At 42.8% G+C, this 27,010-nt stretch overlaps 2 protein-coding genes and 1 long non-coding RNA gene across 5 annotated transcripts; 2 read left to right on the forward strand and 1 right to left on the reverse strand.

Moving 5' to 3' along the window:
* The first annotated feature begins 174 nt into the window (after positions 1-174).
* CCNA2 (cyclin A2) lies at positions 175-8,196 on the forward strand. 2 transcript variants are annotated; one of them, XM_065684753.1, is made up of 8 exons: positions 180-392; positions 510-744; positions 1,178-1,293; positions 1,644-1,867; positions 2,449-2,653; positions 3,497-3,610; positions 4,103-4,236; positions 5,131-8,196. In XM_065684753.1, the coding sequence occupies exons 1-8, from the start codon at positions 264-266 to the stop codon at positions 5,180-5,182; spliced, it is 1,209 nt and encodes a 402-aa protein (XP_065540825.1). In that variant the 5' UTR covers positions 180-263; the 3' UTR covers positions 5,183-8,196. The 2 variants fall into 2 exon arrangements, with proteins under 2 accessions (XP_065540834.1, XP_065540825.1); XM_065684762.1 differs by lacking the exons at positions 3,497-3,610; positions 4,103-4,236; positions 5,131-8,196 and adding an exon at positions 3,009-3,482 and having other exon boundaries at positions 175-392.
* Positions 8,197-9,190: 994 nt separating this feature from the next.
* Positions 9,191-15,478, reverse strand: EXOSC9 (exosome component 9). The gene is made up of 12 exons (XM_065684740.1): positions 15,374-15,478; positions 15,128-15,222; positions 14,363-14,482; positions 14,073-14,175; positions 13,387-13,524; positions 12,847-12,929; positions 12,444-12,576; positions 11,910-11,998; positions 11,563-11,709; positions 11,005-11,195; positions 9,964-10,042; positions 9,191-9,448 (listed from the first exon to the last, which is right to left on the reverse strand). The coding sequence occupies exons 1-12, from the start codon at positions 15,437-15,439 to the stop codon at positions 9,367-9,369; spliced, it is 1,326 nt and encodes a 441-aa protein (XP_065540812.1). The 5' UTR covers positions 15,440-15,478; the 3' UTR covers positions 9,191-9,366.
* LOC136016973 (uncharacterized) lies at positions 15,102-18,607 on the forward strand. 2 transcript variants are annotated; one of them, XR_010613792.1, is made up of 2 exons: positions 15,102-15,251; positions 18,345-18,607. It is a non-coding gene; the product is annotated as an uncharacterized LOC136016973 (long non-coding RNA). The 2 variants fall into 2 exon arrangements; XR_010613791.1 differs by lacking the exon at positions 15,102-15,251 and adding an exon at positions 15,716-15,955.
* The last annotated feature ends 8,403 nt before the right edge of the window (positions 18,608-27,010 follow it).

Here is a 27,010-nt window from a genome sequence, read left to right on the forward strand (position 1 = left end):
ACTGGGTACGACGCGGGCTCCCTCCCGCACGCCAGGCCAGGCCCCGCCCCTTCGCCTCAGGCCCCGCCCACCGCTCGCCCCGCCCGCGTTGGCTCCTGCCGCTGCCCGTAGGCAGCGTGACGCCGCGCGTCGCCGCTCCCTCTGATTGGCTGATTCAATAGTCGCGGGCTACTTGAACGGCGAGCGCCGCCCCGGCGCGAGTCTCGGTGGTTGCTTCGGTTCCTCCTGGTTGTCCTCGGCCTCCGGCGGCCCCTGCTGCGGCCATGTTGGCGGAGCAGGAGAACCAGGAGAACGTTCCCCCAGGCGCCAAAGCGCCGCCGCCAGCCGCCGGCACCCGCGTGGTGCTGGGCGTGCTGAGGAGCGCCCAGCAGCGGCCCGGGCTGCTGCCGCAGGTGAGCGGGGCAGCGGGTGTGGGCGAGCGCGGTAAGGGCTGAGCTGAGCTGGGGCGGCGGAGGGTGTCAGTGCCAGGCCGGGCCCTCTACGGCGCTAAGGGGCCGCTCTCCACACAGGCGGGGCGGCGCGGCGGCGAGGGCCATGGCGCGGCGGCGGGGCGCCCGGGCGGCGGACAGCAGCCCTTCGCCATCCATGTGGACGAGCCGGATGGGGAGCAGCAGCAGCAGCGGCGAGGGGGTAGCCTGGCTACCCGAAAAGAGGAGGCCTCGCTGGGTCTTCGTGCGGCTGTCTGCGCCCTCGGGGAGCGGCGGCCTCTGGCACCCCTGGGCAACGACATGGAGCTGAGCTTCGGTATGTGCCAACAATTCCTCCCCCATCCCGAGGCTCCGGCAGTCCAGAGCACCACCTGCCCAAGGATCGGCTGGCGTCCAGCCCTGAGTGCGGTGCTGGCCCGGCCTCCTGGTGTGCTCCTGTGGGCCTCGTCCCCTTTGCTCCTGTGGCAGGGCCCGGGTCCGCAGGGCCTTTTCCCGGGCAGCTCGGGGGCGAGTGGGGCCCTACCCAGGTGTGATCTCTGGAGGCATCTCCAGAGCAAACTGGAGGCCATAGGGGACAGAGACTGGTTTGGTTCGACCCAGAAGATCCCTTTCTGGTTGCTGAAACCAGTTTTGTTTCTTTGGGTATGCCATTACAATACAGTAGTTTTTCAATCAACAGCATAGTTCCCTCTGCTGTGAGAGAGTGGTCTTATGGGCCCCCTTTAATATGGCTTTTATCTTCTGTGTAGATTCTCCAAGTATTATGGATATTTCAATAACCTCAGAAGCAGAAGAGAAAAAAACAAATGTTAATAACATGCCAGACTATATCAACGATATCCATGCATACCTTAGGGAAATGGAGGTGAGCTGCTCTCTATTTATTTGTGTACAGGTTACGGGGGAGAGATTCGAGGCTGAGAAATGGATGTAAACATTAGTCACTACTACAGTGACTAAATTAAAGCTTGCTAGAAATGGAGGAATAAGTTGCTGTGTCCACTTGTATGAATATGAGATTGGTTTCTTGTGATCAAGTTGATTGTGCTATGAACTGAAGTTGGAAAGCCACATTATGGAAATGTAATGTACTGAGCCTAAGCTTATCCTTGTTTACTTCTGGTCTGCTTAAATTGTGGTAAATAGAGCTTAAACAGTTGCTTCCCTACTAGCACTTGATCCAAACTCAATCTTACCTGTCTTCTAAACCTACAGGTGAAGTGCAAGCCTAAAATGGGTTACATGAAGAAGCAACCTGATATTACGAACAATATGCGGGCTATTCTTGTGGACTGGCTGGTGGAAGTTGGAGAAGAATACAAATTGCAGAATGAAACCCTGCACTTAGCTGTAAATTACATTGATCGGTTTCTTTCTTCCATGTCTGTTTTGAGAGGAAAACTTCAGCTTGTGGGTACTGCGGCTATGCTGCTTGCATCGTAAGTGAGATTGCTGAATTGAAAATTCCACCTACAGGCCTTGTACAGAAGAAATCCTTTGGCTATGGCCTGTCTGGCTACAGGCACCAGAAATACTATAGCCACGGGAGGGCTCCACGCTAGAAGACAAATTAGGAGTTGTCCACCTAAAAGATCAGTAGTTTATATGAAACTTTGCAAGCAAGGTTCTAGGGTGTCTTTGTAGATGGCCCTCAGGTGAGGATTCATCATTTCTAGGTGCAGCAGCAGCAGGCTTCTGAACAGTTACTTGTGCATGTTTTGCATGCACAAGGCATGTGAAAGAAAGTTTTGCTTACACTGAATATTAGTTTCATGGGTTGTTCTGGAATTTCTGTAATTTGAGTGCCAGATCACTTAGTGCTAACATACCAGGCTATTGTAGCTCTGTAATTCTGCTGATTCAAGAGCTACAAAACCAAGTGCAGCAAACTTGTTCAGTAATAGTGCCCAGCTACTTCACAGGTCAGAAATCAAAGTAGGATGCTGTTTTTCATTATGTGTTGCTAGTTATCTGGCTTTCTAGTATTTGATTATTTGCTTATAACTACTTCTCCTGACAGGAAGTTTGAAGAAATCTACCCTCCTGAAGTAGCAGAGTTTGTCTACATCACAGATGACACCTACACCAAGAAGCAGGTTCTAAGAATGGAGCACTTAATTTTGAAGGTTTTGTCATTTGACTTGGCAGCTCCAACAATCAACCAGTTCCTCACTCAGTATTTCCTACATGAGCAGACAAATCCTAAAGTGGAGAGCCTATCAATGGTAAGAATTACTAGCTTGACCTGTGTAACTACAAAATTTTATTATTAATGCACTTCACAAACTCTGTTCCCTAGTCCCAGTAGAAAAGAAATGCTGAAGGATTCTGCAGCCCAGGCTTCCCTGCCTCCTCCTTTTAAATGTGTAGTCTCCCTGGGAGAGCTCTGGAGAGCTTGTACAGTTTGATATGTGCTCCTCCAGCAGTGGTTTCACACCACTGGAAATTAAACCTCATCACCATGCACTGTTTGAAATGCTCAATTCCTGTTACAGGCTTGCACTTGCCCAACTCCAGCATGCCCACTTAATCAGAGCAGGCAGAGATTCATCTTTAATTTGGCTTTTGTTTTACTGCTAGATGTTTCCCTCTTTATCTCAAGCTGCCACACCTACCCACCCACTTTGGCGAAAAAGGACTTGTGCTTTGGTTTCTCCTTCAATACGCAGTGAGCTTTAAACCCAGAGGCTGGTTTCTTAAGCACAGCACAGGTAACATTTCAGTTACAGTTACACTAAATCCTAATTGTGTGGCAGGTACCAGAGCTCCCAAATAGAAGGCTTTGTCTCATTGTGTAAAGGTCAGACCTGACTACAATCTGCCTTCTGGATTAAAAAATGCCTCTACATATAAAATATGGTATTGAAAAAATGCAGGTTGGGAATGCTTTTTTGACAGTAGCCAACAGTAAATGCTAAAAGAGAAAAGTAAGTGGACACTAGTAAAAAGCTGTGCTCCATCTAATAGCAGGATTGGAAGCTTAAATGAGGGTTCTAGTGCAACTATTAAAGGCTCTTCTACTTCCTTTTGGAAGCAGATGATTCCCCTTACTCTCATTTCCCTTGCAGTACCTTGGGGAGCTGAGTCTAATTGATGCTGATCCTTACCTGAAATACTTGCCATCAGTTATTGCTGCTGCAGCGTTTCATCTAGCAGGCTATACTATCACCGGACAAACTTGGGTATGTAACACTGAACTTGAGCCTCCACACGCCTTTATGTGTGTCTAGTGTATTGGTAGGTTCTGAATCCTGGGGCTTGGGCTGCAGGAATCGCTGCCCCTCTGCACTCTTCAGCTGCTAATTACGGATTGCTATTTGTGGTAATTGAAAAATGGGAGGCACACACACCTCTTGGAAGAAGCATCTACTGAGGCACTCCATTCTGTTGATCATTCTCAAAGCTGTAAGCATCTTGCTTGTGATGAGGAAGTGAGCAGTAAGACAGCTGAAGCACTGGAGGCAAGGAATACTTGTTTACAGTATGATAGTTCTCAGGATTACTGTAAGTCTACATGAATTGCTAAAAATATGATCAATGAGTATTAAACTGCTTACTGCTTGAGAAAACAGTGCTCTGGAAAAACAGTTTCACAAGCAAGCTAAAATCTTCACCAGTGGCTGTTGGTGTAAGTGAGCAGAAACATTAAAGGTTCCTTTTCCTTTTTCCATCAGCCTGAATCCTTGTGCAAAGTAACAGGCTACTCCCTCGAGGATATCAAGCCTTGCCTCCTGGACCTACACAAGACCTACCTCAAAGCAGCACAGCACACACAACAGTCCATAAGGGAAAAGTACAAGAGTACAAAGTGAGTATCTGCAGAGATGTGTGATGAGTTAGTATATATACCCAAGTTATCCTAGCACATAACTGCTTAAAGGGGGGCAGGAGAGGGGTTGGGTGTATCTTGAGTCTTGAGACCCAACTAACCAAATCTACTATGTCAACAAGATGGTGACAGGACTCCTCAGGTTTTTGCAGTGTTCTGTTGAGCAGTACTTGATGTTCACCAGGGCTGCTATCACTACCCAAATGGTCAGGTAGAAACTGGAGCAATTTTCTTGATGTTCCCACAGTTGGTAGGCAGGAGATGGTACCTAAAGCACCTAAAAACCTGTACCAGCATTGCAGCTGACAAGCCCCAAATGTTTTCTGCTGGAACAAGTCCAGAGGAGGACCATGAGGATGATCAGGAGACTGGAGCACCTCCCGTATGAAGATAGGCTGAGGAAGTTGGGGCTGTTCAGCCTGGAGAAGAGAAGGCTGTGTGGGGACCTAATAGCAGCCTTCCAGTACCTGAAGGGGGCCTATAGGGATGCTGGGGAGGGACTCTTTGTCAGGGACTGTAGTGACAGGACAAGGGGTAACGGGTTAAAACTTAAACAGGGGAAGTTTAGATTGGATATAAGGAGGAAATCCTTTCCTGTTGGGGTGGTGAGACACTGGAATCGGTTGCCCAGGGAGGTTGTGAGTGCTCCATCCCTGGCGGTGTTCAAGGCCAGGCTGGATGAAGCCTTGTGTGGGATGGTTTAGTGTGAGGTGTCCCTGCCCATGGCAGGGGGGTTGGAACTAGATGACCTTGAGGTCCTTTCCAACCCTAACTATTCTATGAGCAATGTGCTTTGCTGCAGTACTTAGCTGTTCTGTATGTCAGAGAACACTTGAGCAAGATGACATCCTGCATCTTTCTTTCCCCCCCCAGGTACCATGGAGTATCGCTTATTGACCCACCAGAGACACTAAACGTATTGTAATAATCAAGAGACTGTTCTTACTATGTATATTACAAGAAAATTATGTACAGTTTTTAAACATGGCTCAAAACTGCAGATGTGATCACTTGAAATATTAGTACAGGTTTTCATGAGCTTAACTAAAGTGTTTTTAATGTAAATCTTTTGTACATGCAGTCTTGTTAAAATATTTAGCTGGGGTTTTATACAAATGTACTCTTCAAGCACAGAATTAACCATGCAAAGTCTGACCAACTGAAGTCTGAGACAGCTTATCTAATTATAGGCTAAATGTTAATATTAGCAGTGCATTATAATAGTAGGGCTTTGCCTCCTTCCAAGTAAGAATGACTTGGACTACACAGCAGTATTTGTAGCTTTTTTTTGTATAGTGTCTAGTTTAAACTGAGACTTAGTATAGGTTCCAAACATGGATTCATGGCTGTAATACTGGAAGAAACTGTATAGCTACGAGGAGAAAGCATTGCTGGAATCAACTCTGGTGTGAGACACTTTAGGATGTGCCAGCCACTGAAGTCTTTATTGCTGTGTAATGTTAGATTTCCATCAGGTTAAAGTCTGAATGCTTTGCTGGAGGGGACTGCACAGCTAGAACTGCTACATCAGGTCATACTTCTTTCTTCCAACAGAAAATGGTCTTGTAATAGGTATTTTAAGTCAAACTGTAAAACTAATATTAATTTAAACTCATGGATTTCCCACTGCTATGTTAGTTGTCCTGAAAGCCCATTAATATCTATTAAAATTAGTCATTGGTCTGCTTACTGAGTGCCTCTTCAGGAGCAGTGGAGGGATTAAACTGCAAGAGGGTAAAGTACTGCTCCATGCCCTCAAGAGGAGGGGATGTTTTCTGGTGTGGATGGGCTGTGTATGGAATGATACCAATTCTGTACACTTCCCTTGCTTGGAAAGGAATGTTCCCCTGTGGCATGCAGCAAAAATGTAGGCCAATTGGTCTTATTTTTCCTTAGTTCTGGAACTGTTACAGGAGCAAACTGGCATCTAATTGGCATTACATTGAGTTGGATATTCACCCTCAACCCATGTAAATGGAGTGGTGCTGCCCTGTAAGTGTTGTTCTCTGTGTGTAAAGCAGTGAGTACATGTAAGTGGGCTAACTAAGCCACTTCCAGGTTTGCTAATAAACCTTTTTTTACATCTGATGTTAATGGTCTTGCCAATACCTTAAAACCAGTGAGGGGTAATGCTACCATCTTAAACTGGCATTCATTTTTAAAGGTTTTTGGCATGGGCTGTCCTGTGAAACCTGTGCCCCTTCAGCCTGAAGTAGATTCTACTGTCTGGACGCCCAGCAGGTGCTGGGATAAACTCTTCACAGCTGTTGAACAGCTGTTATGGCGTGGGCTATTGAAAAGAAACATTAAACATTCGTAATTTCTCTGTCAAAGCTGAGAAGCATGTGTTACAGGGAGACAACTTGCACATCTCAACTCGAGAACTAAAAATTTGCTGTTCTGCCCCTACCCCTGTGCTGCAGTCTAAGCCCTCCACAAACCAGCTCTATTACAAAACTGACCCAAGTGGCGGTGGCTTTCCTGGTCCTAATAAAAGAATGCAGCAGAAGCTGCCTTTTTTGGCCAGCCTTAGATTTTAAGGATGCACTTTGACTTTCAGAATGTTATAATGCATAATGAACATGTCGCGTTGGTCTATCATGTTTTCCAACAGCCTTTCAATTTAATTTCAGTAGGTTGCTACTGACAGGCTAAAACTATTTGGGAGAAAAACATGCAGTAGATCCTGTGTGGTGCTCAGTGTTAAAAATACTGTAAGCTTGCAGGAGCGGGAGTCTGTATATGCAGGAATGTGCTTGCCACAGTTTGTGAACTTGGAAGGGCAACTCGGAATACTGACTGCTCACTGCGCTTTGAAGATGACAGAGCACAGCACTCTTCATGGGAAACCACTGGGTTTTGCCTTCCCCCCCCTTTTTAGATGTATATTACTGGAAACTTTCCAAGACCACTCACAAATATGAATTGGAAGAGGAGTAATTTATAAGAACTTAATCAATTCTTTTCCCCAGAAAAGAGCAGTAGCAGCACTTAAATGACAGGACCGCCGTGGTTTATTGTATTTATTACTACTTAATGAAATGCCTCCTTGATCCATTTTCAATAGAAGCTGTTCTGTTACTGTTTCCATAGCCCAAAGAAATGTTCTCACTTGTTCTTGAGCTCTGTTTTCAGGTATACCACTAAGACTTCAGACTGAAACAGCGCTTCGGACATGGGCTGGTGCCTCTGCCCCCCTCGTTACTGACATCTCTTGCAGCTGCAGCAAGCACCATCCTCTCCCACCCTCTAATTTTCTGAAGTTAATATAGGCTAATTCCAGCTCTTGCTCTTAAACTTTCAATAAAATACCCCAGGTTGTACTGTACTACTGTTTTGCTTATCCAGTTTAACTCCTCCTACTCCCTTCGATGTAAAGCCTCTAAGCAATGTGGGGTATGAGATGTGTTCAAAGAGAAACAGCAGTACAAAGAAGTTTAAGGCCTCACGGCACTGCAGAAGTAACAAGAAACTAAACCTTCCCTCATTCCTATACTCCCAACAGCAATTTTGGGTTGGAAGAACCAACATGAGGAAGATGCAGGGGTTTAGTTCTGGTTTAACTCCTGGAGGAACAGGGCTTTCTACTTTTGTCCCCTTCTGGAAGAGCACAACTTGGTCAGGAAGCATTCTTTTTTATTTTTTAATGTTAAATTCTAAACCTGATTTGTGGAATGTAACATCTGCAACAGTGACTCAGTGCATGTTTCTATGTCATGAAATGATAAGGTCATGTAAAAGAGGCCTACTTGGCTCTTGTAAATATGTGCATGTTCCCAGCTAGACTTGCTTTTTGAACAAGAGTCAGGTCTGTTGGAAACATCCTTGTCTCTTTGGTTTGCACAACTTGCAGCCAGGGCAGAATTATTTGAATAGAGCTCCAGAAGCATTCTTGTCTGTTGCATGTAATATTTAATTAAATTTTCTAAGAAAACTCCATTGCTGAAGTATGATTTGCTTCTCTATGAAGGCTTTGTGGAAGTTTGATGTTATTTTGTTAAGTACATGCATTTGTTGGGTTTTGATTTTTTGGTTGGATTTTTTTTTTGTGTTTTTTGTTTTGTTTTTTATAATATAAAGCAGTGAAAGATAAGACACGGAGTGACATGACATGGGCATTTAGGACTTAGTCATGGCACGCCATTTGCACTTTGAAGAACACTCTAAAGTACAAAACACTTCCAAGGGCTGACAATAGCTATCAATCCCATGGGGAATTTAACTACAAATCTGACAATTTTAAGAAAAAATGAAAGCACAGCTTGGGAACAAAACCCTGTGGCTGCATGGCAGCCAATTGTGGACAATTGTCAAGGATATGGTAAGACCTCCAAATTGACTCCAAAATAGGTCTAATTTTGTGTATCCTTTTCAAACCTGGGGAGAACAGAGATCGATTTGGATATTAGTGGGAGGCAATTTTGTGGTAAAAACGGAACCAGAGGGAGAAGCAGAAAGACATGGAAATCTCTTGAAATGCGGATGGACTTCTGCTCCAGTTCCAGACCTCAATGCTGACAATGAGATGGCAAGCGAACCAGGAAGAAGATTGGGCGGAAAGAAATGAGAAATGAAAGACAAACAGAAGGAGGGTTGGTTTTTTTGTTTGTTTCTATCTGACAAGAAAAACCCAGGGTGAAAATCTGGTGTTAGCATTAATGAGTTTGCCAATTTGCAAAACGTGTCACAAATGACTGCTTGTTTACCAATTCCAAGAGTAGTGGCTGAATTAAAAAAAAAAAAAAAGCTTTTTCCTGGCATTAAACTGAAGCCATAATTCCTTTTTACCACCTGAACTGTGACTAGGTGCAGCTCACTTCAGTAATGGCACAGGCAGCTTTGTTAAGAATAGCAACACATCTTACCTCTGCCACTCACGTTGTAGATCTCAAATGAGTGAGTTTACTAGTGTAGCTGTGTGCTAACCGTGGAATTTCACTTTCATGCCTTTTATTTATGTATTTAAAGGTGTGTACAATTTTATAACATATACATAAAAACAGAACTAGATATGGGTTGGGAGGATGTAGAATTATCTACAGAACTAAGTCCAGTAACAACAGACCAAATTATGAATTATACAGCATTTCTGAAGGACAGATGATGGCTCTAATGAGCAGCTCTCTTCTTTTTTCTCCTTTTGATAAATGCTTTCTTACTTGTACTTCCTTGTTTCAGGTTGGTCTGTGCTCTATGAGGAAACAACACTTTTACCATAGAAATGTACAGAATGGTTTTACTTCAACAAAACACAGGCTGATCGCCTGTAACAGGGCAACCATCCACCATGCTCAGGGCAAAACACAATACAACAAGGGTTTCCATGGCTAGTGCAGAGCTACTGTAATCAATCTCACTTCTGGGACATAAAATTTAAGATGTAGTACAAGATTAAAATTAAGAGGTAGTAGGATGTCTGCAGGATATCCTCTACAGAGCAGCTCCTGCAAATCCACTTTTATGCTCTCACTCCCTTTGGAACCGTTATTCATATAAGCATTTCATCTGGCTGCAGGGCAGCCAGGATGAGGATGACTGGCTTCCTGGGACAGGAGCGAACTAGCCTAGATTTAGAATTCCTCACTCTCTGCTACCTTTGTAGTCCCCTTGATCAACTGAAACCTTTCTTGGCCTTGCCAAATCCTATGCTACCTGAAAATACTCCTTACAAACCTTTTTCCCCTCCTAATTTCAAATAACAGTTACCTTGTTTTCTTTGGTAGTTCCTGTGGTTGTAGAATGACAACTTCTTCCTCTTCACTGTCCGACAACAGAATAGGTTCATCTAAAACAAATCAACCAATCACAGACCTGTGATCATTTTTGTACAAAGAACTTCTGTAACAAATAACTAGTAAGAGCACTGTCCTGGGTTCGGCTGTAACAGTTATTTTTCTCCTTTTTAGTAGCTGGTGTGGTGCTGTGTTTTAGCTTTAGTCTGAGAACAATGCTGATAACACACTGCTGTTTTAGCTGTTACTAAATAATGCTTACCCCGATCAAAGACTTTTCAACTTTTCACTCTCATGCTCTGCCAACGAAGAGGTGCATGGGAAGCCCGGAGGAAGCAGAGATGGAACACCTGATGCAAAATAGCCAAAGGGGTATTCCATACCACAGCACGTCATGCCCAGTATATAAACGGGGGGGGGGGGTCACCTGGAAGGCCCAGATCACTGCTCACATCAGGCTGGGTATCCGTCAGTGGATGGTGAGCAACTGTATTATGCATCACGTGTGCTTAGTGTTTTCTTTTTGTTTTCCCCTTTTAGTTCTATATTCTCTTCCCTTGGTACTTCCCTTATCATTATTATTAGTGGTAGTAGTAGCAGTTTTATATTATACTTTAGTCATTGCACTGTTCTTATCTCAACCCGTGGAGTTCACATTTGTTTGATTCTCCTCCCCACCCCTCAGGAAGCTGGGAGGGATAAAGGCGGGGAGTGAGTAAGTGGCTGCATGGTTCTGAGCTACCGGCTGGGCTTAAACCACGACAACCATTTTTCAAGAAACATTCAGAGTGGTTACTGTTTAATTTGGAGCGCTCCATATACTACAGAAATCAGTATTTACTTTGAAGAAAACAACTGATGACCTGGTGAAGTGAGAGTAGCAGATGTGTGTAATTCAAGTGGAAAGTGGCTACAATGGCTCTCCTTCCTTACTAAGGACTTCTTTCACATTTTAATTCCAGACTGTTAATAAAGTGATATAAGAAGCACATGTGATAACAAGATAAACACTTACCTGTCTTAGTTTGCTCCATCATATTTGTATCCTCGATTTCCATTTTCTGGCATTCAAAGGCAGTAGCATCACCTTCACCTTCCTCTTCCACTGCTTCTTCCCTCTCCGATTCTTCAAAGTCTCCCCAGGAGTTCTCTATTCCTTCCCCAATTTGGGCTGTCCCAGGTGTGTACAATACTGGATTGGCAAAACTGAACTAGTTGAGAAAAATCTGTGTTTGCTGGTAAACTTGACATATTCTGAGAGCAAACCATTTGTTTTTTTCAAGTTGTATCTTTTCTCCCCAGGGCAGAACATCCTTAAAGGAGAGGTGAGAGAGTACAACTTCTCCAGTTACTGTAACATTTGATCACTTCAGACCTTAGTGTTACATTTTAGGCTAGGAATGAAGCTACCTACAAGCAATTAGAACCAAACCCAGTGTGCTGTTGATGTTTCCTCTGAAGGCTGTTAGGCTGCCTAAGCCCTGAGGAATATTGGATGTGTGTTTAGTTTCTAGTGTTAATGCAGGGGACGGGAAGCCTGGCTTCCCCCTGAATAATACAACAGAAAAGATACACTTCTGAAGGAGGGTCAGCTTTAGTGATGATTTCTTCTGCTTGTTCTTCCACATTGTTAGTATCCACAGCAGCACTCTCCATTTTGAAGGCAGTGATCTTTTGATTCGGTATAGATTCTGCAAAGCCAAACTTGCCACCTTCTTTCCTAGTCATTCAGTGAAAGACATTAATTTTTTCAGGATGCTGCACACTAAAAAATGCTTTCTATTTTCAAGCTCAAATATACAAACACTTGCTATTTAAACCAAATACAAGTGAAAGCAATTAGATGTTCAAAATACAGGCTGACTTTTTAGAATGTTTCTTAAAACACAACCCATTTCCCTTCTTTCCCAAAACACTCACCTAACTTTCTGGTCATTCTCCAATGCTTTTTGAATGAGTTCTGTTATTTCTGCAACCTTAACAGCTGTTATTTTACTGCACCTCAGAACCTGTTTGTTACACATATAACAACAGTTTATTATCACAAAAGCAAGATGTTTTTTAACTAAAACTGTAGAACATCATAGGAGTCACAAACACTTGAAATAAAAGATAGCATCCTAGCAGGAGGGACTTGGATATACTACGAGTTGATGCAAAGGGTTAACGTAACAGCCTCCAGCTATTCATGACAATGCAGTCTGAACTGATTTACAGACTCCCACAGGGGAAAAAAATCTGACCCAACAATCTGGAAAAAAATCTGACCCAACAATCTGGATGATACACAGTACTATGCTCTTCTATTAGGACTAAAAATCTGGAATTTCTTCCAATTAAATCAGAGAGGTAATAGACTTCTTAGCTTCCAAATGTGAAGGACACTTCACTATCAAGATTATAGCACAGGAACTAGTTTATATACAAGAGAGAGTGGCCAAGGCAAAGATTTACCTGACTCTTTACCAGCACAATCCCTCCACTAGAGTCAATGGTACAAATTTCTTGATGTTTATTCATGGCAATTACAAGTAGACCATCCATTACACGTTCCTCACGTTCACTTGGATCCACTAATAAATAGGTCCTATAATCAAGTTTATAAAGATAGGGCAATAGTAAAAGCTTGAGGCGAGTTACTACCCTTAAAACATTTAAACAAAGGAATTGGTTTATGTATTAGAAATTATACGTATACCCACCCACCCCCCAAAAAAAATTTCTATGTTGTGTCTATCACTTCAGAAAGTGTTTTAAGAAACTGGCTTGTCGATATAAATATTTTTAGGACTCTTTTATGTTTAAAATTCAATTCTGCAGAATAAGTTGTTTCTGTCAAAAGACTGAAAAATCTTACCCTTGCTGGAAGAAGGCAAAGCTGACACAAACAGGCATGTGGTGGATACTCAAGGGGACAGGATCACGTTCCTCAGGAGCATACTTTAAAAAGAGTTTGCCCAGAAGATAATTACTTACAAAACACACCTAATTTTCAAATCACGTACTGTATAAAGACATTTTAAAAAATAAGAAAAAACAAAAAAAAAAATGTTAACAAATGTTTTGTTATCTAAATATTTCAAAAATTCTTTTTATGCTTTTTGTGCAATTCTTACCCTTTACTACCCACACATGTAAATACAGCATCTTCATCATCTTATACCTGGTTGAAATACTGTAAAATACTTGATCTTTTACAATTAATATTCCTATAAACTGATATTGCTAAAATTCTGTATTCAGCAGGCTTCCTCACTACCCTTACAATTCTGGAATACAACATATCTATCCTAAAACTTAAGTACCTTGGATTTTATCTGCTTACCCAAACATCTAATTCTCCCCTTTAGAAACAAGCAGCTACCTGAGATGCCACATGTGAACCAGTATAACTTACCACAGTTACTTCCTCTCCTTGCACAGACACATCTGGTCTGCGAAAATGACACAGAGCTACAATCCCTGCTATGCTGGCAGCATCAATAATGTTACCGTCATGATTTAACACGTGCACGTCCAGGCGGATTTGCCAAACCTGAGAAGAAACCCATACATAACTGGTTGCTCATGTGTGACAGGATTCTACAGAAATTACTGTTTTTCCAAACTGTTTCATTTTCTGAATCATAAGAACCACCATCACATGTTCTTCAGGTCTTTGCTTAAGAAGAGGAAACATTTGAGCAAACTGGTCTAGTGTGAGGTGTCCCTGCCCATGGCAGGGGGGCTGGAACGGGATGATCTTTAAGGTCCCTTCCAACCCAAACAATTCTATGATTCTATGATTTCAGTATATTCCAAGACAACCAGCGTGCTAAATTTAATTATGACAAAATATGTAACACTTAGCATAAGTTAAACTTTATTCTGCAAAGAAAATATTTGAGTGTGTAGGGTCCCAGCTACTTCAGAAAGCCTATGCAGACACGTAAGTCAAAAATGCCTGTAAAGTCAGATGTGTGGATCTTCACATTAACCTACAATCAGAATTTCTATCTTCTAAAACAAGACAAGGACCATCTAAAAAAAAGTGTATATGCACCTTTTAGTTTAAACCCACTTGAAATTCATGGGTTTTCATACCTTTCCACCAGCAACAACGCAGAGAGATTCAGTATCTATGCATCTGGAATTTCTCAGGCATCGCTCTATTTGTCTGTTTAGTTTCACCAGTAAGTCAGACTGCCTGTCAAAACAAAATTAACCCCAACCGAGTATGATTACACCCTATACTTCCTTGTATCATAGAATCACAGAATAGTTAGAGTTGGAAAGGACCTTAAGATCATCTAGTTCCAACCCCCCTGCCATGGGCAACCATGCCAGTGGCTCTTCTGTCACACCTGTCTAGTCTCTTTAAGACAGCTACATACCTGCCAGGCTCAAGACCAGGTGCGGCCATCGGTGAGAGCTCAAGATTAACAAAAAGTATACCTTCTGTCGGCCTACTTGGCTTGGGGGGAACAAGTTCACATGATACTTGTGCAAGAACCCTGCAAAGATAAATTAACCACTAAGTCACAGAAGTTAGCTGTGAAAAGAACGCCATCACTAGAAACAAATTATATACTTTGAAAAAGCATGCAGTTAGGGTTTTAGTTGGTACTTCTCACTCCTATCAGTTTCTTGTTTAATGCCTGTCATACGTATTTAAACTCTGGTCAATAACTCACAACAGGACACACAGAAATCGGAACATTTTACTGGCTCTGAGGATTAAAAACAGACTTAAACACATGAGAATCTACACTTAAAAGCTTACATAAGCACATGTATTCCACTTCCCCACATACAAAAGAGGCTGTTTGATTAGCAGAACACATAATGTGAGATCAGCAACTAAAGGGATGAAAAATTATAGTAATTTTGTCTTATATACACTATTTTTAATCTACAATCATCACAGAAACCCCATCCCCTCCCTCTTCCTCCCCTTCCCCTCTCTCCTCTATGGCCCTTAAGCTCTGTTTACTGCGATCTCTCTCGGCAAGCTTTCGGACACCTCACGTTGAACGCTACGGAGGTTTTGCCTCCACGCGTTCGGAAACGTAACGCCCAAAGGCCTTCCCCCCCTCCCTCCCTCCCTCCCTCCCTCCCTCAGGCGGTACGCTGTGCCCGCCCGCAGCCCCGCTCACAACCTGGTCTTGCCCAGCTCCACGATGCAGCAGCCATACTCGGTGCCGAAGGAGATGCGCACGTTCCGGTAGTCATAGCACTGCCGGCCGTCCAGGCGCTGCGGGCGCAGAGACACACACCCACCAGGTTAACATGCCATACCCCCGGGGTCCGAGCGGCCGGAGGGGCAGCGCCAGCCCCCAGCGGGGGGGGGAAAGGGAGGCCGGGGCAGCTGCGGGGTCTCGGGGAAGGGGAGGCCGGGACCGCACCTTCCCCTCCTCGATGGCGCGCAGGAGGAAGCGCCGCTCGCAGTTGGAGATCGGCGACGGCTTCATGGCGGACCGCGGGCCGCGCGACGCGCTTTCGTCATCACCACGCGGCGGCCGCGATGGGCGGTGCGTGAGGTATGGGCGTCCCCGCCCGCCTTGCCCTTTCCGCCAGGAGAGGCTGCCGCCGGCTCCGGGACGGTGGGCGCCCGGGCCTCCTGCGGCATCTCGGGGGCCTCCCTTAGGTTGGCCCGCTGTGCGAAGGCCAGCTGCCTAGAGCGCGGGCTGGAATCGGGGATTTGCGCGTGTCTTCAGCGCCCGAAGGGACTGGGGCCGGGAGGGGTCGTGACGAAGTGCGGCCGTCATGGAAACCGTCAGAAGTTAAAACACAACCGCATCCCAGGCGTTTTGAGAGGTTGACGCTGTGGTAGGGCCCAGTCTTCGAGATGTGCTTGCTCCTGCAGTTCCTAGGATGCGGCCAGGGTGGTAATTCGAGCAAGGCAGTCGGTGCTGTAGACTAAAAGGGAGGAAAAGCTTCAAATCTGTAAGGAGAACATCCTTTCCTGTTGGTCTGAGGCGTTGTCTGTAAGTAGAAGCTCAAGGCCTTCACAAGGGGCGTTTACACTTAATTTCAGTTCAGTGATTCAGAGAAATCTCCAGGAACTCGCCAACAAAGTTTAAGTTGACAAGCAGGTATCCTTTATTGTGGCGCCGGGCAACAAGGGGGATAACTGCTCCTAGTGTGTCTCATCCAAGCATCAACCAGGCTGTGATTATATTGGCCTTAAACATACATACTCATCAGAGTACATAAATTGCATCATGCTTCTGGAGAATGCTTCCCCCATGTGCACTAAAATGTGCTAGTGGGCTTTGGGACCCCTGGTCGTTGTTTCTTCACCACTTCATTTTAGGATTGTTGTCATATCAGTAATCACCAGACAGTTCTGACAAACCTTATCTTAGTCATTTCCTTTTCTCTATAGTTGCTAACAAAGGCTAACGTCCTTGAAGTTCCTTATTTACAGCCTTATTCTTCAGTCAACCCATTTCTTCAATCCACCCTATTCTATCAACCTCATTCTTCAATCCCTGCTTTTCTTGTCCTATTGCAAATTCTTTTGCAACTGAGACATTGCAACCAGATATTAATCTATGCAGTCTCACATGTGTGGGTCCTGGAGACTCAACTTGCCATATCTCTTCTGGCTCTGGTGCTTTCTTGACTCTTGAATAGTGTATCCAAGCAAGTTGTTCCTTTATCTTCACTGCTGTAAAGGTAGTAATACCTCGTATGGTCTGCTCCACTCCTCTTGTAGGGGATCACCTGCAAAATTCTTAGTATAAACCCAATCTCCTGGCTTAAAAAGGATGAATAGGGTAATCTAAACCTCTGGCCCTGGTCCCTAACACTGCCATTTATTTCTTCTGTTTTCCCAAGTTTACCAAGAGCTGTTGAAGGTATCCTTCTACTTCTTGAAGGCTCTCTCCTTTAAATTGAGATTGATATGGCCTTCCATATAGAATCTCAAATGGGCTAATTCCTTCCTTTGACCGAGGTTTTGTTCTGATTCTCAATAAGGCCAGTGCTAATGCTTGATACCAATATAACTTATTCTCTTGCCAAATCTTCCCAAGCTATTGTTTAATTAAGTGGTTCATTTTTTTCCACTTGCCCACTGGCCTGAGGCCTATATGGAACATGTCCATCTTCTTGCTGATTTCTTGTAATAATTTTGCACTGAAATGTGTACCGAGATCAGAGGAGATAGTTGGCTGGTACCACAAAATGAGGTATTATTTCATTTAATAGCACCTTAATCACTTGTTTTGCATTATTTGCCCTACAAGGGAATGCTTCTGGCCACCCTGAAAAAGTATCTGTCATTACCAACAAATATAGATAACCTCCCTTCCTAGGTAATTAGAAAATAGATTAAATAGGTAGATTAAATAAATAGATTAAATAGATTAGAAAAAACTATTTGCCACTGTTGTCCTGGATAATTCCCTTTTCCAGTTGTCCCAACCTGATTCCTGTTTTCAGTCTCTAGGGTTATTTTTCAGATATAGTTGATATTGTTTTGTCACTAATTGCACTATGGTATATAAATTTCTTCCTATGATCTGTTTGTTTAAATGTTTATACAAGCGTTACTTCCCCAACGAGTTTTGTTATGTTCTTCTTGTATCAACTTCCATAATTGATTATAGGGGATCACTACTTGCCCATCAGGTCTTTTTATCCAACCCTTTTCATTTTCCTGTCGTTCCAAGTCTTCAATTAGTTTCATATCTTCTTTAGAGTACCTAGGTTTATTTTGCTCAATTACCAGTTTACCTTCAGGAATTAAGGACATAACCTCAACTCTTTCTGCCGCCTGTTTAGCCTCACAATCAGCCAAATTATTGCCAATCTCTTGATCAGAGTTATCTTTTCGATGTCCTTTACAATGTATGATAGCCACTTCATTAGGTACTTGTACAGCTTCTAACAATCTCAGAATTTCCGTTGCATGTTTAATTTGTCTTCCCTGGATATTTAAAGGTCCTCGTTCTCTCCAAATTGCTCCATGTGCATGAACTACACCAAAGGCATATTTGGAATCAGTCCATATGTTTACCCGCTTGTCCTTTACCAACTCCAAGGCTCTAGTCAGGGCTATTATTTCTGCCTTTTGTGCTGAGGTGTTAGAGGGTCATAGTTTAGTTTCTGTTACCTTTGAAGTTGTAGTTATGGCATATCCTGCTCTTCGTTTACCATCTTTAACAAAGCTGCTGCCATTGGTGAACCAGGAATCTGCACCCTCCAGAGGCTCCTCCTTCAGGTCTGGTCGACTCGAGTATACTGTCTCTAAGTGTCCGAGCAATTGTGAACCAACGGTTTGGTTGGGGTTTCCTGAAGGAAAGATGCTTTTTTTTCCAGGACTGTTAATACTGCATGTGACACTAACATGGTGATCTTTTGTCCTAGTGTAAATTTTCGGGCCTCTTGGACGTTTGAGATAACTGCTGCCACTGCTCTCAAGCATCCAGGTCAGCTTTTCCTTGGTTCGTCCAGCAGAACACCATAATCATGGATCCAGAGTCAACACCATCCTGCCATTCCCAGAAACGTCCAGAGATCTTTAACTGTGGGTGGTTGTGGTGGTTGACAGATTGCTTCCTTCCCAGCTGCTCCAAGTTCTAGTTGTCCTCCTGTTATTTTGTATCCTAAATAAGATACTTGAGTTTGAATTAGTTGAGCCTTCAGTTTAGATACCTGGTTTTCATTAGCCCTAGAAAGTTTAACAGTTCTACAGTCCATTGAACACATTCTTTCTCAGTTTCGGTAGCAATTAACAGGTCATCAAAGTATTGTAGTAAAGTGCCTGTCTGGGTGGGTGCTTCCCAGGATTCTAATTCTCGTGCCAATTGATTTCTAAAAATGGTCAGACTGTTTTTAAAACCCTCCCAATAAGGATTTCCGTGAATTTGGCATGTATAAGAATTTATGCACACCAATCTTTTTTTCCAATTTATATTTTAATGGTCTCAGAAAGAATGTTTTTTCTCAGCAGCCAGTAGCTCCCACAACTGTGACAAATTCTTTTCCAATTGGATTTAAATTTTGATTTAGTACCGAATAAGTTGCCCTTGTATCTGTCAGGAATTCTATCTCTTTTTTTCCTTCCCCTAGCTTTAATTTAACCAGTGGATCCACTAGGGTAGATTCCCCAGGTCCCCGTCAATCTAACTTCAGTCACTGGTGTTTCCTGTTTCCGTTGAGGACAGTCTCTCTTCCAGTGTCTGAATTCCTTGCATTTTAGACACTGATTAGGTTCTACACTGTGAGAAAAATGTGCTCTCTCCCCTTTATTGAACATTCCTCCTCTGCCTCTAGCTACTATTCCTGTTCCTCTGCCCTGTCCTCTGCTTCCCCCACAGGTACTTCTGTGCCCTAAAGCAGCTCCTGTAGCAGTTGCTGTTGTTCTTCCTAGCTTTTTCTCTTTTATCTGTTCCTGATTTCTAGACCCTTTCCACGCCTCAGCTCCTAATTTTTCTATATTTCGACTGTCAGGTCCTGATAATTTCTGAAGCTTTCTTCTAATATCTTCTGTTGTCTGTCCTAGAAATAAGTTAGCGATTTGTAATTTCGCTTCGGTAGAAGAGTGTAAGGTAGTATATTTTCGCATTGCTTCTCTTAATTTGTCTAGGAATTCAGTAGGTGTTTCTTTTGGTCCTTGTTTTATTTCAAATAGAACTGACCAATTTACGGCTTTTGGTATCACATTTTCTAGCCTGAATTTAGTCAGATTCTGATATCTCTTTAAAGCAGCATAAACTGCCGGATCGTCGTAGTCCCAGTCCAGTATAGTCAAAGGAACATGTTTTTCCATTCTTCCTGCTAATGTACCAGTGATTATTTGGGCATTAACCTGAGCACAAGCTGTTTTTATCACCAGTTGCTTTTCGGTTTCAGTTAATGCATCGAATATTAAGTCTGTATCTCTCCAGTCAGCATTCTGACTTTTGATGATCAATTCGAATTGTTTTGCTACTCCTATTGGATCGTTTCAATAATTTTTCACAATCTGTTTCCAAGCATCTAAGTCTCCCACCGAAAAATTTATTCTGGTTTGTCCCTCCAGTCCCATTGATTTCCCTAAAGGTGCCTGTGTCACAGATGCTGTTTTACTACGGACACAAGCAATGATTGAGGTACCTTTAAATTCTTTTCTGTTGTTATCATTGCTATTCATTTTTTCCTCTTCACCAGAATCAGGAGGACTTGCAGCAGGGGTTACAGGATTTATTGGACCTTGCGGGTTTTGTGTCGCAAATCTTGGGGAGACATAATCTTCTATCCTATCTTCCTCCCTTTTTCTCAATTTCAGACACATTTCACCTATGTCACATTCTGAACAACATCTTTCTAATTTGGGTTTCAGTCTTTTTCTATCCTTTTCTAAGGCTAGAATCAGAGGAGCAGGTGGCGCTCTATTTATTCCACATTCTTTCTGCCACTCTGGATGACTTCTCAATGTGAAAAACGTATCTGCATACAACACTTCATACCATTTTTCTTGCCGCCTTAAAAATAACATTAATTGCAACAATGTATTATAATTCAAAGTCCGCTTTTGGGGCCATTTTTTCTGATCCTCTAAGGTATATAATGGCCACCATTGGTTACAATATTTAATTAAGGTCTTTTTATTTGCTGAGCCCCTGGGGGATCCTCCTGATTCTTTCCAGTGAGCCAGAATACATCCCAAAGGGCTCTTTTCTGTTAATTCTCCCCTCTGTCTGTTTCCCATTATTTTCTTATACAAACTATGCACACACATACTCACACAGGATCCCAGAAATTCCACTCACTTGTTCACATTTTTTAAAACAAAACCCCAAACATACACCACTTCACAAATACTAATTAGCAGCACCATAAAAATAAAAATGGTTCACCATTCATTAATTACTCAAGCACAGCATCAAATACCGGTTTTCAGAAATTGGGTCAGACACCAGAAAAATACAACTGCATTCCCACATGTGACATCTCCTATGCCTTATGGAACTATTCAGAATGTATACCTGTATACCAAACATACGCTAGCAGCTGGGTATGCTCCTTTACCTATGAGATTTTTCTATGCCGATTTACAGAACTCTTTCTTATTCCTGTGTACACCTTACGGAATATTAACCACGTTCCTGTGTTGGATGTCTCCACACCTTATGGAACACTAATCGGCATTCCTGCATAGGACATCTGCTATGCCTTACAGAATGCCATAAAATAAAATAATCAAAAGAATACCTTTACAATGGTGGCAATGGTCCTTGTCTGCTCCTGCAGTGATCCGAGTGAGTCAAGGAGTCCCTCCAGGGAAATTTTTCTGGAGCACCCTAGGGATTGGGTGTTTTCTTTGGAGATCAATTGGCAGTCTTTAGGTAGAAATTCTGCCTGGTTTTGCCTTTTTTGGTGTTTAAGTTCAGTGATAATAGTATTAATTAGTGAAAGCTTGGGGTTAAATTCCAAAACTCTTTAGTTACAGTCAACAACCTCAGAAGCATTTGTACTGTTTGTAGGAGCCTTCTAAATGATGTTACTCCCTATCAATTACAAAAATGTCACCTTAGGCATATGCTGAGATTTGTGCTTGGGGCTAGAGTAGGAAAAATCCCTGTCCCAGCTTCTCAGAGTGATCTGTGGTGTGCCTCAATCTGACAGGCTGGCGGCAAATGCCCTTTTTCATCCTTGACACATCCTTGATTCACTCTTGACAGAATTGGGTGACTGAGTGCTTGGGCTGGTGAGGAGTTGTAGTCTTTTCATCTAGCAAATTACAGCAATAGCCTTTTTGCAAAAGAAGTTCTTACAAAACTGTTTTGATGAAGTAGTATTTTTAAAGGAGTCACACTTCTGCACTAAACCAGAACATTCAACAGTGTTGTCAGTCATTTGCATTAGGTTTTCTGGCACTAATACATGTTCTGTCAGAAACATTTCCAGAAGTGCTAATTATACCTTTATTACTGGGAAGGCAGGTATGGTGGATTTTGCTTCTGATGGTGGTCCTGTTCAAGATCAGTCAGTACACAGAGAAGCTGGTGGTGAACTTGAGGAGGAGATGGATAGGTTTCCAAGGGAACCAGGTCAGGGGAAGTGTGGGCTAGAAATCAGCTGTGTCATTTGATTCCTGCCATCTTCTTTACATAGTCTACTTTGTGGAATTTGGGTTTGCACATGTGCTAGAAAGGGTAAAGAATTTCATGCACAAATCAAGCAGGTGGAAGATTGCAGCACTGGAAATCTGAAACAGGCTACCTGGAAAATAAAGTCAATATAAAAAGTTAATGAAATAGAAGTTGAGCAGTTACTCTATTTCTGTACAGTGAAAGGCAGAGTTACAATTGTAATCAAGTAATAGAAATCAGAAAGAAAAAGAATGAGTGTATTACACTACAGAGTGAATAAATGAATGAATAAATCACAGGCACTCAGGCTAAAGGAGGAATTATCAGAAAGAAAAACCTGATGATCTGTTGTGCCCACATTTCATTTGAGATGAATGCTCTATAGGCTGCAATGCTTGAATTGGATTATTTTACCAAATTGAGCCATGAGGGAAAATCACATTCAAGGACTGAAGCAAAAAACCAAGCTGCATCAGAATCTCAGCATCTTGGCAGCAAGCTTCCAGCAACCATGTTTGATGGTGTAATAATAAATAAGAAATTGATCTTGTCTTTTCATGGTAGCCTTAACTGTAATGTGCCTTTGCTCATTAGCTGCAAGCCCTGCTCTCCTGTGCCTCCAGTATACACACTTACCCATGTATGCACAGCATCCTGCATACAGTATCTCAGTTCATAAGATTATTTGGGCAGAAAGGCTCCACAGATATGCAGTAATATAACTCATAATTTGATTTTACAGCAGTCTTTAAGGCTTTGAAACAGATCCAGTTCTATTTGTGTGTGAGGATACACCCGGAGGGACGGAGAGGAGAATCGAAAAGAATGCAACTCCCATAGGTTGAGATAAGAACAGTTTAGTAACTAAGGTATAACACAAATCACTACTGCTACCACCAATTAATAATAATGATAAAGGAAATAACAAGAGGAAAGAATACAACACCTCAGCACCAGCCGACCAATAACTCGCCCCACTCCTCCCAGCCAAGCACCGACCAATACCTCGTCCAACCCTGCAGTCCCCCAGCCCTTCCGGGTAACTCCTCATTACATCCTGGGCATGACGTGCTGTGGTATGGAATACCTCTTTGGTCAGTTTGGGTCAGGTGTCCTGTCTCTGCTTCCTCCCGGCCTCCCCTCCTCCCTGGCAGAGCATGAGGCTCAGAAAGTCCTTGGTCAGACCAAACATTTGAGCAACAACTAAAAACATTGGCGTTATCAACACTGTTCCCAGGCCAAAAAAAATCAAAACACAGCACTGCACCAGCTACTAAGAAGGAGAAAAATAACTGCTACTGCTGAACCCAGGACACTGCGCCATGGCAAAGAGTAGACACAGATTTGTCCTTACAGGAAGGATACGTGGGGAAGTTAAGGGTAGGTGCTAGCAGCTGTACCATAAGCTTGGTGAAAGTATTTTAGAAGTACTATAGAGCTGGTGTTCTTGTTCAAATGTGTGAGGCTTGGGGTTAAATTTTGAGTCATTACATTAGATGGCAGCTGTTGGGGTGGTCTGGCTGTGGGAGCATTGCCGTGAGGTATATTTTACAGGGCAGAAAGCTGCTAATTCCGGTAGGTGCCTCTCTACACAGTCTGCGGCCTTGACACCTGCTGTGCATTGCTCTGTTGCAAAGCAGTGTGCTGTGAGGATGAGGCCACTGTTGGAGGCTGGAGTGCACATATGCTGTTCTGGCTCCCCCACCATTGCTTGTCTGTTACCTTTATTTGGAAAATGGAAACTAATAGATGATTTTTCTCTGACATATATACATTTTAGGCTAGCACAGTGCAATAGGAATGTTGGGGTGTTACTTGGTTAAACATTTGGAAGGTGGAAGATTATCAGCTCTTTGCTCTGTCTTGTTTTGGTACTAGTGCTGCATCTCAAATGTCCTCAGTTCACGCATACCTGCAGTAGGAATAAGTACCCCAAACTTCCAATGTAAATAAGATGAACACTCCATATTTCAATGCTGTCACCTGCAGCGTAATTTGAAAGGACAAGCAGGGGAGCTGTTTAGCATCACACACACAAGTGACATCCAACATCTGTGCAATTCAAATTAATTCCCATTTCTTAATATGGATTTTAGGGCACAGCTGGAGTGCCCTAAACACCATCCCATGTGGTAGCATGGTCACGGGGCAGAAAGGTGAACAGAGGTCAAGCTCTTATTTTTCCACATGGAGATTGATGTTGCCGATAGCTCCTTGATCTTTTGCTCAGAGAGGAGGGCAGGCCATCTCTTGCACTAAGAGTGCCTGTCCCACTGTCCAGAGCAATTCTGTATCTAACTTCACAACAAAAGACATTAATCATTTTGTTTAATTAGTGATGAGAGTCAGAAGTAAGCTAAAGACTAAAAGATCAGCCAGATGAATCGTTTTGGGAAGATGTAAGCAAATAAACTGCAGGGCCCAAGAAATACAAGATGTGACCATTAGCAGTGAATTAATCCCAATGCCTGTGTGTTGCTGAAGTGCCTAGGCAGAGGCAGCCTGTCCCTAGGAGGCCTGAGGGCCCCTTGCTGTTCAACCCTAACATGCTAGGCACTCTCATGACACCTCATTACTAGGCCGTTGTTGACAACCAGAGGGCATTCAGATAAGAGCAATGAAAAGTCTTCGGGGTATTCCAAAGAAAAGAGTAAAATGAATATGTATGCTTTTGTTAGCTGGCAGCTATAGGGGGATGAATCATCTGCAAATACTTGAAAGATATAGATACCTAGAAAGAACTTACTTAGCATAACCTGTAACTAGGCATAATGACACAGAGTACAGATAGAGATGGGTAAAACTAATAGCAGGAGAACAAGGTCTCCTTGTATTCAGCAAAAAGGTCTGTTCAATCAAGAAATAATCTCCCAAGGCAAACACGTAAAGCTCAGTGGTTGAGTGTTGAAAACTAGATGGTGCACAAGAGGAAATAAAGCTGTGCTTTTATGAAGAGGCAGTGGATCTGTAAGCACCTCTTTTCCCATCACTAGATGAAGAGACACAAAGGTGCAGTAGACCAAAATAACATCTGATGGGTCCTGAAGGATTATGCCAGAAATTTCCTACTTTGGTCATTTGCAAATACTCTAAAACAAATACAACAACCTGTTTCTTTTTCTGGTGCTTAATCTGGTATGAGTATTTTCCCAGTGTCATGGAGGGTAGCTCTACTCACAGCCACAGCAGTGCAAGACCTGCTCAGTAGCTTTAATTTCTCTGCATTCCCAAGAAACTCTTTATCCTTTTGCTTCACTTCCAATGTTGCATCTCTCAAATTTTACTTTGAAAATGTGCCTCTGTGGAGGGCTATCAAAACAGTCATTTAAGACTTATTTTGAGGTGCCTTGGTGGAACTTCAGCCACGCAGGTTTTCTGTTCAGGCATGCTAGCATGTGTGGGCTGAGTCACCTGCTCCTTTGGCTTGTGCTACACTCAGAAGACTCAGTGCTGGTTGAGAGGCCCAGCTCCTGGACTCAAGTGGGTGGATACAAACCTGTTCCCATTTTCAGAAAGTTCACGAGATCTCATGATGCAAGGAAGAAGTTTGAAGTGAAAGAAGGTCATCAATCAAGGTCGTGTGGTTGCATCTTACTCCTTGTGCAGAGAAGTCCTGATATCTTTTTTTCTGCTTGCTGAAGATACGAGGTGATAAAGAAAAACAAATTACTTTTCATTCCTATCTTTGTACAAAAGGCTTTACCTAATATTTATGTTAGTGAATGGAACTTCTGTTCTTCCAGTAAGATTCAGTATAATGTGTTCAATATCTTTAAGTGCTGAATTAACTGTGAGACTGCTGTGATCACCAAGGCATACTTGCACCTGTTTAACACCTAAGAATTGGTCTGTGCTAGCATGCATTTCCAAATCAATTGAGCCTGCATATACCTGAGTATCCTTCATACAAATTAATGTTACCGTGAGCTCTGTTTCTTTATCCCAGTTATTAACATATCTGAATGTAATAGTCAATGTGCCTGATAATATAGTATGTCCTAATTTTGCAATTGGTATAGTACTATTATTTGTAGAAAAGTTAAAAGCATGTCGGTTATGACAAAACTTTTGTAGAAAGTGATCCATAACACACGATATGTCGAGATTAAAACCAAAACCAAAACCAAAAAGCACAAATATAGTGCTAAAAATCAATTCAGTGTCTTGGCTGCAATATCTGTATATTGACCTAAGAAGCACAGAACGACCTACAGTTGTTCTGCTTATCTCCTTATCCTGCCAAATATTGTAGAAGAAACCCATCCATTGCTTCTGAGAATGCTGTTCCTTTTTAATAGTGTTTTGGGTACCCATTTAATGAATAATAAAAAAAAAACCACCCCAATTTGGATTGTCTGAGCAACTTTGTAGCAGCTGATGTGAGACAAGTGGTTGTTAGAAAGAGCATGATGGATGTAAACTTAAAGCCAGGCCTGGAGCCTGCACCTGCAGGCTCCTGTTTCTCCCACGTGTGATTAGCAGGAGAGATTTTCAGCAATACCTGGACAGGAGGTGAAAAGGAGTCATACAGAATTGTTTTCCTAAAGCTCATCAGAGTCTGGGACCTGTGTTGTAGCTGGTCGTTTGTGCACACCTTATTAAAACTCATGCTGCCCGAGGCAACTCTTTGTTTTAATGATAGTGATGAAGTTTTCAAAGGTATCTGTTCTTTCACAAATGATCATTTATCTTTGGTAGAACAGGTTCTGCTGGAGCCTTGAGTCACTGCTGAAGACAAGTTTAGCCATTCTCCTTGGTGAGAAAGGATCACTGGCATACACTTCTGTTTTCTCTTTCTTTGAGGTGATTGATGTACTCAGACTGGTCCTTTCTGCATGATGTGAATGTCATGGAACATCAGACATGTGATGAAAACTTGATATTCCCATGCTGAAATTGATAAAAGCCTCTGAAACTCCAGCTCAGACCTTCATATTGTGACAGTGTTGCTGGCTT

The sequence above is a fragment of the Lathamus discolor genome, chromosome 1 (assembly GCF_037157495.1).
Source record: "Lathamus discolor isolate bLatDis1 chromosome 1, bLatDis1.hap1, whole genome shotgun sequence".
In the NCBI taxonomy this organism is placed as follows: domain Eukaryota; kingdom Metazoa; phylum Chordata; class Aves; order Psittaciformes; family Psittacidae; genus Lathamus; species Lathamus discolor.